This window comes from Engraulis encrasicolus, unplaced genomic scaffold (assembly GCF_034702125.1).
Source record: "Engraulis encrasicolus isolate BLACKSEA-1 unplaced genomic scaffold, IST_EnEncr_1.0 scaffold_28_np1212, whole genome shotgun sequence".
Lineage (NCBI taxonomy): Eukaryota > Metazoa > Chordata > Actinopteri > Clupeiformes > Engraulidae > Engraulis > Engraulis encrasicolus.
In genome coordinates, this window is record NW_026945577.1 from 2606891 (window position 1) to 2621350 (window position 14460).

Below are 14460 nucleotides of genomic sequence, written 5' to 3' on the forward strand. Positions count from 1 at the left end.
TCTTTGTTGTGGGTTCAGGAACAGTCTAACCCAGTATCAGTCCAGGTGTGGTGTGTGTGGTCTGAAGCTACTGAGTTCCCCAATCATCACCACCTGTGGACACAGTTTCTGCAGGCAGTGTATCAGCAGCTACTGCAGCCAGTCTGGTCCATCAGGAGACTACAGCTGTCCCCAGTGCAGGACAACATGCAGAGCACAACCTGTTATTAACCCTGACACAACCATGGCACAAACTCTTCTGCATTCACATGGGCCTATAGCACAAACTCCTCCATACACAAGCGTTTTGCAACCCAATGTATACCCCTCTGAGTATATTGTACCACCTAACCTAAGCCTCTCTGGAGCCGCTGTACGACCTACTGTAAACCCATCTGCAACCATGGCACAACCTACTGTAAATCGTAATGAAATCATAACACAACCTTCTGCAAGCCTTTCTGCATCCATGACACAACATGCGCTATACCATTCTGCAACCATGACACAACCCACTGAAAACCCATCTGCAACCATGCGAGATCCTTCCCTTTACCACCACAATAAAATGCTGGAACTTCATCTCTTCAGACCTCCATCATTGCTGCACGGGTCTCCATACCAACATGCATACCTGCAGCATCCTCTATACTCAGAGATAGGACAGGATCGTCTAAATCCACATTTGCCAGCGGCACAGTCCTCTCTAAAGCCTCCTGATGTCATTGCACAATATCCTCCATACTCAAACACAGATATGAGGCAGGATCCTCTACATCCTCACAAGAGTACGGCGCAGCCCTCTTTACAGCCCTCTGAAGGCATTGCACAATATCCTCTATACCCAACCTCAGAGCTGGGGAAGGGTCCTGTAAATCCACACAAGTGCACAGCACAGCCTTCTTCACAGCCTCCTTTAGGTCAGCACCCAGCAGACAGCAACCACATCCTGACTGACCATGTTCCAGCTAAAAGGGCAAGACTAGCAGGTGAGTTGTACTATATTTCATTTAAAAACATTTTTTTATATACACTAATAGAAATTACAATAAATTCTTAATTGTAAATGTATTGTTAAGAATATAAGGTCATTATTTTCAAGATTAAACTGACTTACTTTGTTTTTATGCCATAAGGAAACTGTGACCTGAATAGTGTACTGATGAGCCATAAAGTCAAAATGAAGAAGAGGTTTGAGAGTATATCTGAAGGCATCATAAGGCCAGGAGCCCAAACACTCCTGAACAAGATCTACACAGAGCTCTACATCACTGAGGGAGAAAGTGAAGACGTGAATAACGAACATGAAGTTTGGCAGGTTGAAGCTGCATCTCGACCACAAACTACAGATGACACAGCCATCAACTGCAATGACATCTTCAAGCCCTTACCTGGACAGCAGGGACACATAAGAACTGTCATGACAAAGGGGATAGCTGGCATCGGAAAAACAGTTTCAGTACAGAAGTTCATCCTTGACTGGGCAGAAGACAATGCTAATCAGGATGTGGATTTCATGTTTGTGCTTCCATTCCGAGAGCTGAATTTAGTCAAAGATGCCCAATACAGTCTTCACAGGCTCCTGCTTGACTTTCACCCTGAGCTTAGTGTATTGGACAATAGTGAGTACAAAGATTGCAACATCATATTCATCTTTGATGGTCTGGATGAGAGTCGACTTCAACTGGATTTTCAAAAGAACGAGAAGGTTTCAGATGCAACACAGTTGTCACCCATGAATGTGCTGATGACGAGTCTCATTCAAGGAGCCTTGCTTCCCTCTGCTCGAATCTGGATAACCTCCAGACCAGCCGCAGCCAATCAGATCCCATCCCAGTTTGTCAATCTGGTGACAGAAGTACGAGGGTTCAGTGATTCACAGAAAGAAGAGTACTTCAGGAAGAGAATCAGTGATCACAGTCTAGCCGACAGACTCATCACACACATTAAAGCATCTAGAAGTCTCTTCATTATGTGCCACATGCCAGTCTTCTGTTGGATCGCTGCCACTGTCCTTCAGCAGATACTGGAAGAAGGAGATGGGAGGGAAGCCCCTAAAACTCTGACAGAAATGTTCATACACTTCCTGCTCATCCAGACCACCAGGAAGCAACAGAAGTATCAAGATGAAACTGAAGCAAACAGGCAGAGGCTTCTAGAGTCCCACAAGAGTGTCATTCTGAAACTGGCGGAGCTGGCATTCACACACCTGGAGAATGGCAATCTTATGTTCTATGAAGAAGACCTGAGACAGTGTGGTATTGATGTCAGTGAAGCATCAGTGTACTCTGGCATGTGCACTGAGATCTTCAGGGAAGAATGTGTATTTGAACACCAGAAGGTCTACTGCTTTGTCCATTTGAGCATCCAAGAGTTTCTCGCTGCTCTGCATGTGTTTGCGTCTTATCTTAATAAGAATGTGAAGGTCTTGGCACAGTTTGTAAAAAGAAATGCCAGCATAACAACATTGCCTCTTGATGAGTTGTTGAAGAGTGCAGTGAACAAAGCTTTGGAAAGCAAGAATGGACACCTTGATTTGTTTGTTCGTTTCCTTCATGGCATTTCCCTGATGTCAAATCATGGACTCATGCTTGGCCTCCTGGCACACACGCACAGCAGCCCAGAGAGTGTGAAGAAAACAATCAAGAACCTGAAGGTGATGCAGAGACAAAACATCTCCCCAGAGAGGTGCATCAATCTGTTCCACTGTCTGGTTGAAATGCACGACACATCTGTCCATGATGAAATACAGGCTTATCTCAAAGCAGAGAAGGGATCAGTCAAACAACTTTCACTGGCTCACTGCTCTGCCCTGGCACATGTGCTTCTGATGTCTGACGAAGTGATAGATGAGTTTTGTCTGAAGAAATACAAAACCTCTGCAGAGGGTCGCAGGAGACTGGTTCCAGTCCTACGATGCTGTAGAAAGGCTCTGTGAGTTAACATCTACAATCAAATTCAAGTTTAGATTTATCATAGACACTGTCAATTATGCAATATTGGCTGTCTGTATAAAGTTTTAATATTCATTGTGCATTTCCAAGTTGTCTGAATATACATTTTGTTTAAAGATAGCTTTTGCAGTCTTACAGCTTGGAAGTATCTAAGGGCAGTTGAATGGCATGATTATTGTGATAAAATCAGGGCTTTGAACCGGTTCAAGGAACGAAAACGAAAACCAGGAACTTTTTTTATTTTACAGGGAACAGAAACAAAATCGGAACCGTTATTTTTTATGTTCTGGAACGGAAACACTTATTTAAAAATAATGGTAACCGGTTAATACTGGTTAATACCGTTCCTCAAACTAAAAAAAAAAGTAATTCTTTTCCTGTGACATTCTCTGACTGAATGGAGAGAGAGCTGTGGATTACCAAGTCTCCACTCCACATCTTAAATAAGAGAAACCACTGTCATACAAAAGGGCAGAGTTTCCATTGTATTATAGTAAGATTTCGCAGAGAAGCGTGTGTAAAGCGCACCGAGAATGTTCAACCTTATTGGGCATCCATGGCCGCCTCAAATATGCACAAACTCACAATGTCCATCATAGCGCTCCCCGTGACCCAAGTCAGCATGGAGCCCGCATTTTCATCATTGAGGTTTATTCTCCGCTTAGGTCGTCCCTGAACGACAAAATTCTGGAGGATATTCTTTTCATCTGCTTGAATAAACAGTTTTGAAGTAGGCTGACTCATTTGCACTTCCGTCTTACTTGGTTAATTGCCGTCAGTTAGGCCTATGGGGAGTAATCAGCTGACAGGAACGAAATTAACCGTTCCAGGAACAATATTTTTTTTGTTCTAACCGGTTCGGGAACGTCAATTTATTGGTGGAACTCATAACCGGAAACGTTATAATTCCGTTTCTGTTCGGAACGGAACGTTTGGGAAAAAATAACGGTTCAAAGCCCTGATAGAAATAGCATTTTTTCATTGGCATCACCAAACAACTATCCATTTCCTGAACACTTACATTCTTAGCATGAACATATCAGTTGATTTGAGATTATGTAGAATGAATATCAGCATGGTTCTCTGTCACCCTCAACATGCTCTGAAAGAGATTTAAATGTCTGCCGAGCTCCAAAAAGAAGTTGCCTACAACAAACCCTTTTTAGAGTAAGAAGACCAGGGTGAATGAGTCTTTGCAGACACTTACATCATCTATGCCACTGATTCTGACAGGCTAGATGACTGTAAACTGACAGAGGCATCTTGTGAGACTGTGGCCTCAGCTCTACAGTCTCCAAACTCCCCCTTAAGAGAGTTGGACCTGAGTCTCAGTGACCTCCAGAAGTCAGGACTGAAGTTGTTGTCTGCTCTTCAAAGCCCACATTGCAAACTGGAAACGCTGAGGTCAGTAATTCTTCCAAGAGATAGGATTAGTGAAGGTATGTACACAATGTTATGTTGAAGGTGAAGATTGTGCGCAACTGCGCATCCCAGGAAATGGTGCAGGACAAAGGCTTACAGTGTGTGCGTACTCCTCACTCTAAAAATATAATGTTATTGTCTCCATGATACCATTGGATGTTTGAATAATATACTCTATTATACTCTATAATATACTATTATTCTTTGCTGCTTCAATCATTGTCGGACCTTCTCCCAAACTACTTCTGGTTCTGCTTCTGGTCACCGAACACTTGAACACTGGGATGGTTTTACAGGTGTTCTTACTTACTGTTTAAAATGTATTTAGAAGATGGGAGTGTTGTGGCAATTAGAAATCAACTACCTCGACCCTACAATCTCTGACCCGTTTAGTCTCTCTGAGATGAATTCTGGAATAACTGCTATAAGAAAACTGATTTACTTTTTGGGTGACTTGTGTCTATTGTTAATGTGACACAGAGGGAGCGCATAGAAATGCTCACTAACAGTTCATTGATATTGTATCTTAGCTGTGCCGACAACTCATATTTACCCTAATGCTAACATGTGAACATGCTTGCCTTGTGAAATTACACATTTCCTCCTCATTGTAGACTAGTTGGCTGTCAGCTGTCGGATGAATCCTACAAAGCTCTGTCCTCCTCCCTGCAGTCCTGTGTCTCCCTGACAGAGCTGGATATGGCTGAAAATAACATGAGTGTGCATGGAGTCCAGCTTCTATATACAGCATTACACCACACAAACTGCAAACTGCAGACATTAAGGTGTGGGCTTTTCTTTTTCCAGTCTTCTAGAATTTCCCCATAGCACATGCAGCATCATTTTTTCAAAATATATTTTCACACATTTACTTGTCCTCGGTGATGGTGTTAAGCCTGAATTTGTTTAATGTATCTCAACGCAAATTGTCAGAATGTTCCCTGCATGCTCCTTCAATATAGCATACTGTATTTTTTTCAACACATTTAATGCATTGAGGGAATTGAAGTGAATAGTCAAATTGTTCTGTCTGAGTTGAATGTGTTAATAACGTTTATGCCATAGCTCTATGGGAATGACTTCTAAGAAAACATAGTTGGTATGGTATGACACTAAAGGGCCGTACACACACGTCGCAGCTAGTTACTCGATCAGCGAATGAACTCAATAGAATGTCAATGTATTCCAGTGAGACTAGCAGGTGAGTAGGCGAGTACTGTACAAGCGATGCGATGTGGGCGGATCCCGAGTAGAAAATATTTTATCTTCGAGCGAGGCATGTAAGCGAGTAACCAATTGGAATGCAGAGTTCGGTACTTCTCGTCTGTTCTTTGGCAGTTAAAGCCGCGGGAACTTTCAGCGAACGTTCCATGAAAGAGTGGCGAGTAAGCAAGCAAGCGAGAAGCTAGCAATGTGTGTTTACACCGCGATTAATATCCCTGTGGTAGTGTAGAACAATAGCATGAAGCTGTTGCATACTGAACACACATGGAGGGGAAACATGGCAGTGTGGATATTAGTCATAATGGCTCTTTTTCTGCTGTTATGTCTCTTTCAGGATCTCCCCTAAGTATATCTCAAGTGATGGTTGTGTTTGGCTGGCTTTCACTCTGATGTCAAACCCCTCCGCTGCAACAAGACTGGATTTGGACAACAGCCCCCCTACAAACTCAGCACAGGAGTTATTACTTGCCTCATGGAGGAGTCCTGCAAATGGGGTTAAAAGTCTTCAGTATGTAGCTTGTGAAATTTCACAGAATTCTTTGTTATGAGATCAAACTGGAAGGATAGCTCAAACAAGGAATCAAAAAAAAAAAATTTATGCATGTGCATGTGCATGTGAACCAGAAGTGAGTCATGGTTGTGTTATGTCCTGGACTGATGTGACTTTTTGTTATTGTACAGACTACCTGGTTGTGAACTCACCGATAAATCCTGTGAGGTTGTTGCCAAAACTCTACTATCAGCAAACCCCCTGCTCGAGCTAGACCTGAGTAAAAACGCCTTGGGAGATTCTGGAGCTAGGACTCTCTGTAATGGGCTTTCTAGTCCTCACTGTAAGCTGCAGATATTAAGGTTGGTGATCATCTTATTCTTAAGTCTCTCTGCTATGTGTTTCTACTGTCACCAAAAACATCTGGACAACCATTTTGTCTGTCCAACATAGGGTGATGTATTTCCAATTTTATCTGAAGTAAATGCTCACATGTAGCACGCATATGAACTTACTCATCATCACAGACAGTGTCGTGCATATGTTTTTGCCATTCTACTGATTTCTTACTTTTTGCACATTTGGCACACTAAACAGTTTCAGATCTCCAAACGAATGTAAACATTAAACAAGGATAATCCAGTTTTCCATGATTATTTCATTTGTAATACCTGCGTGAGCCTGTGTGAAAAAGGTGTTACCCCTCTTGTTAAATGAAGAGATATCTGTGATTAATCATTTTATTTTGGACAACTGAGTTATATTTCACAGCTGCCCAAGTCTGACTGCTACTAGGCCTTTTAAATAAATAGATCATTTGAATAGAACCTGTTTGAAAATGTGTAGTAAGTCCAGAGACGATCTAAATGCAGAATCTTTGGTAAGTTATGTCAAACCCATGACATCACACCGTGATCCATCAATATTTAAAAAATAATGTACATGTCTCAGACTGTAAAAGGTCATAAAGTCATTGCTAAAACATTGGACTATCTGCAAACCATGGTGAGAGCCATTATCCACAATTGGAGAAAGCACGATGTAGTTCCGAACATTTCTAAGAGTGGCTGTCACACTAAAATTACCACCAAGAAGACAGTGAGGGTGGATCCAAGACTTCAGAAAGGAACACAGAACAAAATCTTACCAACTGGTGGTGTTAATTACCCCATAAAATGGAAGTGTTCATGGCTCAACCATAAGAAAGAGACTAGTGCAGCAGTGCATGCTGTTTAATTGTTGTCATAGTTCAGAGGCCAAAGCCACCCCAGACAAGGAGAGCATCAAGGCTTGTCTCAAATTCGCTAAAACAAATTGTCAGTGCATACAAATCATTTTTTTTCTGCGGACAGATGTAACAAAAGTTGAAATTTTTGAAGGGAGAGCCTCCTGTAACATCTGGTGTGAAATGAACACTACATAAAAAGAACGGCATGTCTAGTTCAAGTGAACATGGTGGTGGGAGTTTTATGCTTTGGGTCAGTTTTGCTGCCTCGGGATATGGATGACCAACTACAGTTCGAATGAACTGTAGTTGAACGCCTGAATATGGTTCTTTACAAACAAAACCTGAAGGATAATGTCCAGCCATCCATTTGTAACAGTTAATTTGTGTTCATGCGAGGGATCCAGGCTGATTTTAAAACAGTTGGCAAACATTCTTCTACAGTGATGGGCAAGACTGCTCGCCAGTTCTTGTACTTGACTAAAATTTGTTTCTGCTGGGGGTGGTACAACAAGTTAAAAGGTTCAGTGGGCAATTACGTTTTTCACACAGGCAGAAACATAGGCACAGCACTGTATGTTAAAGCAGCATTGTGAATTCTAGAAAACAACCTTATTAAGTTGAACACAGTAGCATAACTTAACATTTCAACCCAATTCCTTCAAATGGCACATCAGTAGCATGTGATATCCTCAACATCAACGAATGAATACAGAGAGAAGATTTGTAAATGCTATACTATGTTTGAGTCAACACAAGGTTTAAAGGTGTAGTATGTTGGATTTGGGCCAGACTAAGTATTGCAAGTATGCAGCTCATTGCAACTGTTCTCCCTATTGTCAAATTGTCTCTTTTCATAAATAATTACCAAGTAAGTTATTTACCGGTACTTGTATTACCAACATATCACAAGTGTTGCCGATAACAATGGTTTAGTTATTGAAATAGTACTGGAAACTCAAAATGGTGGTCATGGAGTGTTATGTAACCGGGCCAATTCAGCAACAAGGGAATCTTTTCCACTGGGCGACCCTAGCTTATCCACCCCAAATCCAATTAATCGGGCTGGCAACTAAATTTTATTTGTCCAACAAATAGGTACAAAACAGAATACCTTTTGCACACCAGGTAATAGACCCTTTAATCATATAAGTGAAATTCTTTGTCACCTTGATATATGGGCCAGCGTGACCTACCTGACGCTATTGACAGGTGTATTGACAAATTATTTCAGTTGGATAAGTGTTTTACTCTTTGTTTTAAAAATGGGAACCAGCAAACAAGCAGAGCAATGATAGACAGGCAAATGCTATTTGACAATTAGCCTACTTTATCTCTTATCAATCCTGTGCCAGGGAAAACATGTAAGAGTGAAAACTAGATGGTCTCACCTCTCCTCAGTCGTCCAATCAGTCTGGCGTGAAGAGAATAAAATCTCTGCAGCCAAGGTGATTCAAGTTGGCCTATTCATCAATAGGTCGTTTATTAACTAATTCTGGTAAATTACAGCCCTAAACTTGATAGAGAGGCTCCTCTAACAAGTAGTTTAACTTCTAAGGAGACAAACTCCCCAAAACAATAAACTCAAGAGCAAAGATATAGGAAGATGATAAGAGAAGAAAGAAGAAAGAGGGGTCTGCAGGTTTTCTTTTCATATGGCAAAACATTCAGACGTGTCTCCGCCCAACTCAATTCATTGGTAGATGGCAGTTTGGATGTACTCTCTTCCTCCTCAGCCCAGGTTTTGGGTCTTATCCCCATCAGTCAGGCTGAAGCGCACAGTGAGCTGCAGTTTGCCTTATGTCACAGTCCTTGTGGTGTAGACTTCTGTTGTCCTCTTTCCCCCTCTTGTGGCTCAAGTGAGGGAGTGTAGGTGCAGCCCGACACAACAGGATCCCATTCATGGCTATGCCACAGGAGAAGAGCCTTCTTTTCAAGTATAAAGAGTGTTGTTTCCCCAGTCATAATCAATGCTTAAAGGTGCACTGTGTAATATTTTTGGTAGTTTATTTCTAGAATCCATGCTGTCCATTTACAAATGTGACCTTTTTTAACAAATACTTCAAATCCCACCAACATCAAATTCTAAGTATTCATTATGACTGTGACAATTGCACTTTTCATACAGTACATGGAAAGGGCGGTCTTCTCCATGGTCCGCCATTTTGAATTTGTAGAACTAGACACTTTAACCTGCAAAACTTACTTTGCTTTGGTCATACTAGTAAATATTGGTTTATTATTTAGAAAATATTCATGGAAAGATCCAATTTGGCAATAGGAAGTATGGTTTCAATGAGGAGCTGCATAGTTGCAATACCTACTCTTAAGGGTGCAGTTATAGGGTGCACTTTAGAAGGGATTCAGTGACCAGTACCTTACAGCAGGTGTTAGGGTTCCCAAATGTGACCAATGATTACCAACCCAAAAATACTCAAAAGAATGCCTTAAAACTAAAATCCTGCCACATTTAAACAGAAGTCTTGATTTATATGACCACAAATTTACAGAATACCTGCCCAAAGCCCTTTCTTAACCCATAGATGACAATCGGAAACCGCTCAATCTGGTACCAGTGACGGGTGTCATAAGAACCCGGAAATATCATTCTCTTTAGGCCTATCTATTCTATAGTGTTTGAGTGTTTTTTTCTTTGTGTAAGAGTATGCCCCTGTGAAATTCATGTGGCTACCCCATTGACCCCCCAATAATACATGTCTGGTTCCGCCACTGACTCTGGCCACCCTACCATCTTACATGGTGCACCTTGAAGAGTTTGGTGGTGGTGAAAAGTATTGGTAAAAAATTCTGAACATATACGGCTAAAACGATTGCATACTCTAACATCTAAAATGTATGTTCACACTTTGTAGGTGCACACAGAGAAATGGATTCACACTATGTACTTTATTGTTACCGCAGTAGTGGGATTAAATGGGTACAACGTTTCTTATGGCTTGTCAATGACGAAAGAAGTGTTGGCAGGGATAATTGTAACAAAGTGTTGTGTGTCATTCTTCCTCTCCACCTTTGCAGACTTGCTCATTGTAATCTCACAGAGAACGCCTGTAAGGTTGCAGCTTCTGCATTGCAGTCCTTGGTGTCCCTGATAGAACTGGACCTGAGTGGTGGTGACCTGAAGGATTCTGGAGTGCAGCTTCTGTCTCCCGGTCTACATACACCCCAGTGTAAACTAAGGGTATTAAGGTTGGTGTTTAAAACTGTAAAATGTGTTGATGGTTTCAAAAAACAAAACTTTTAACTTCCTATGCAAAGGTAGCCAGTATTATGAATATGCTGTGGTTTCTCAGTTGTACTTCAGTCACAGATCATTGGCTGTACTTGAGGTAAAATGAATAAGGTGCTAGTTCAATGTTTTATATTTCTTATAAGTATTTTTCTGAATTTTAACCACAGTGTTTCATCTTAATACAGAAACATACTTTTTTTTTATAAATACAGTACGTATTTCAGGGGACGGTTGGCAACACACACACACACACACACACACACACACACACACACACACACACACACACACACACACACACACACACACACACACACACACACACACACACACACACACACACACACACACACACACACACACACACACACACACACACACACACACACACACACACGTGAACATAATATCTGCTGTGTACAGTTACTGTTTAGGAGCTTACTAAATAGCAAGTCCGACAGGCAGACAAAGATGAGTCCTTCTATGCAGTGCCGCCTTGTGGACACGGGAGGGAATTACAATTGAAATAAAGTGTTTCAGATGGACAGGCCGACCGACAGACATACCCTCTGATAGGGATGTGCTGCTGCAGTCTTCACAAGTCAAAACACTTAGTGGATATTGGATGAGAGAGACCACTTTCCAGTAAAGCCAAGTAACATTTCACAGTAACTCAACACATGAAACAGAAACTAAAGTATGTGAGCACTATGCTATGATTTCGTTTAATACATACATTTAAGATTTCACAAAATGTGACGGTCTTTAAATTGGTTCTCACCTTTTGAGTTATCACCTCTCTGGTACCCAGTCTTTGGTCCTAGGAGGCCATTTAGTCTCAAGTAGGAATCAGTCATTTTGCGTATTGGCTGCATCATACTTGACAAGACACATAATTCAGTGTGTAGCCTATTAATAGTATCATTATATGAGGGTTTAAACATGACCTCCAGAGGAAAGGCAGAGGAAACGCTGAATCACACATTTAAACTCTAATATTCTAAGGCAGGGGTGTCAAAAGTTCTTTTTGGTTTCTATGACCAGTCATAGAAATGCAAAATACTGTATTCCCAAATTCATACTTCATGACGGAATCACATTCTAGTCAATGATTTCAAGGTGGATGCAAACCTGATATCTTAGACTCCTGCAGCAGCTTTGTAATGGGCTAGAGGATTCATTTTTTCTCTCATTCCATGTCAGTACAGTACTGTATAGTTACAGTATTGCACAGGGTACATTTTGGTGCCACCTGAAAGAATACCAAGTGTTGGCATCCTTCCTCTAATGGTTTTGCAGATCTCAGATAGCGTACTTAAAAATAGCCTTGGTTGACTATTTTTTTTATATGTAGGCAGTTTTTTTTCCAGTTTCGATGAGTCAGGTACGGCACAACACAGCACGACTCAGCTTAGTGGGTATTTCACTGTCTACTACCCAGAATCCTGTGCGTCAGCTCGTCCTCACCGGTGAATCAAAAAAATAATCCTGGTGGCCACCAGATCAACTCTCTCTTGGAATTCTCTCTAGTTTGACTCTGTATTACTTTGATATGAAAATCGAAGGCAGAATCAAAATTGTAATATTCAAATATGATGTCGCTGAAACTATTGATGGCCTACTTCTGATAGGTCAATTATCTGTCGGCTTTGCGTGAAGTCAAGCCTGCGTAAAGTAATGTTATGTGACGAACACTGCTACGTGCTAAAAATGTAACTCCAAGTATACTCCGCCGTAACACGGTTTGTAACAGAGGAAAGAGGTTGCATACCAACATTTTTTTTATAATGGATGGATGGTATGTTTGCTGTATTTTAACATAATTATGCAGCATAGTAGAACATATGCTGATAATGTTGGAATCCATGCAATGGACAAATGACGATGAATTGGAGGGACTTAGCATTGCTGATTGAATTAAGAAGAAATCAAACAATAAGTAAGAAATACCCCAATTATTTTGTTTAGCTTAAAGTGGAATATTAGCATGTAAATAATTTTCTTCTTGGTGAAATGACACATTTTGTCCTCCTTGTAGACTTGCTGGCTGTAAGCTGACTGATGAATCCTACAAAGCTCTGGCCTCTGCCCTGCAGTCCTGTGTCTCCCTGACAGAGCTGGATCTGGCTGATAATAACATGGGTGTGCATGGAGTCCAGCTACTATATACAGCATTACACCGCGCCGACTGGAAACTGAAGACATTAAGGTGTGGGGTTTTCTTTTTCCAGTCTTCCATAAGTTCTCTTGAGGATGTCCCATTGCACATGCACTGTTTTTTCAAAATACATTTTCACACATTTACTTGTCCTTGGTGATGGTGTTAAGACTGAATTCGTTTAATGTATCTGAAGGCAAATTGTCAGAATGTTCCCTGCATAATCCTTGAATGTAGCGTACTGTATTTTTTACACATTTAATGCATTGAATTGAATTGAATTGAATACAGTAAAGTTATTTCATGTCTGTGTTGAATGTGTTAATAATATTTAGGTCATTGTTTTATGGGAATGGTACGGAAGCCCATTGGTGACATGGGGGGATCTTTTTTGGAGGGGGGAATGTATGCACTGGAGACTAACACCTTTGCGAGATAACGCAAATCTTTTGCGAGATAACGCAAACCATTTGCGAGATAACGCAAATATTTTGCGTGATAACGCAAATATTTTTGCGAGATAACGCAAATTAAAACTTACATCTGCGGGTTAACCACTTTGATCTGCAGCACACTTTTTGGTCACCGGGGGGTAGTCTGAACCAACACGAGTAGGCTACGGCTTTGACACACCACAGCTGTAGGGGTAGGCTATTCAATTCACCACTACTGTTGTGAAGGACGTGCAAGGACACCATTATTTTATCCATTGTTTTATGTTAAATAAACAACAGATTTTGAGAGACACCGTAGCACTTTGCTTTGCGCACGGACACAAGGGGGAATAGGATTTTTTGGACGACACGTGTCTGCACTGCAGAAGCATGACTGAATTAAGGAGGACAGTCGGGATGACTGTTACTGAACGGTTATTTTCAAAGATAATGAAGCAGATGACGATCATTTTGTCATATCAAGACCCACATGTGAATTATGTAGGCTAATTTTAACATTGGCAGCTGAGGCAGCACACTGTCTTTCTTTTTATGGAAACGTTGAAATCGTTTGTTGCGGTTCTCCCCTTTTAATGTATAGGCTAAATCAAGGCCATCACAGCCATGCAGAGAGCTTAGACTTGTAACAACTCCGACATTTGGAACTTCAATTCAATTCAAGATTCAAGATTCTTTTAATAGTCCCGAAGGAAATTTGTCTTGGACATACATATCCAACACACAACACCGATACACATGATGCCAAAAAACAAAACAAAAAAACAAAAACAACAATAAACACACACATACATAGAGACCCTCAAGTGCATATCCACCACAGCCCACCACCCACATACATGGCATTACAGGATGGTAGTTGTTAATGACCTGCGTTCAGTAGGTTAACAGAAACAGGGACAAAAGAAAAACTATACCTATTCAAAAACCTTTTCTTGTTTTTAACTGGTACTCTGAATCGCCTGCCAGAGGGTAGCAGGCAGCTCATATTCCAGATACAGAACATGTGATGGATCCTCAATTATTTTCCTAGCATGCCTAACTACAGACTCTTCATATATTGCTTGGAGGGTGGGGTAGTCCCTCACCCCCACTACCTTCAGTGCAGTGCGGGTCAGTCTGTCTATTTGAGACTTCACTTTCACTGTCAGGTTTCCAAACCACACAGTGATTGCATAGCGTACACACTCTCAACAACAGCACGGTAAAAAAGTAACATTATCCTCTGTTGAACACCAAACACCCTGAGTCTACGTAAAAAATGTAGTCTCTGTTGGATCCTGGTACACACATTGTTAGCATGAAC

The 14460-nt window shown here is 41.1% G+C and overlaps 1 protein-coding gene across 1 annotated transcript in view; it reads left to right on the plus strand.

Moving 5' to 3' along the window:
• Positions 1-14460, plus strand: part of LOC134443130 (protein NLRC5-like) — a 200877-nt gene that overhangs the window by 131901 nt on the left and 54516 nt on the right. Inside the window, 7 exon segments of the mRNA XM_063193046.1 lie at positions 19-968; positions 1116-2913; positions 4167-4337; positions 4970-5140; positions 5914-6087; positions 6261-6431; positions 10331-10501. Of these exon segments, the coding sequence (XP_063049116.1) occupies positions 19-968; positions 1116-2913; positions 4167-4337; positions 4970-5140; positions 5914-6087; positions 6261-6431; positions 10331-10501 (3606 nt within the window).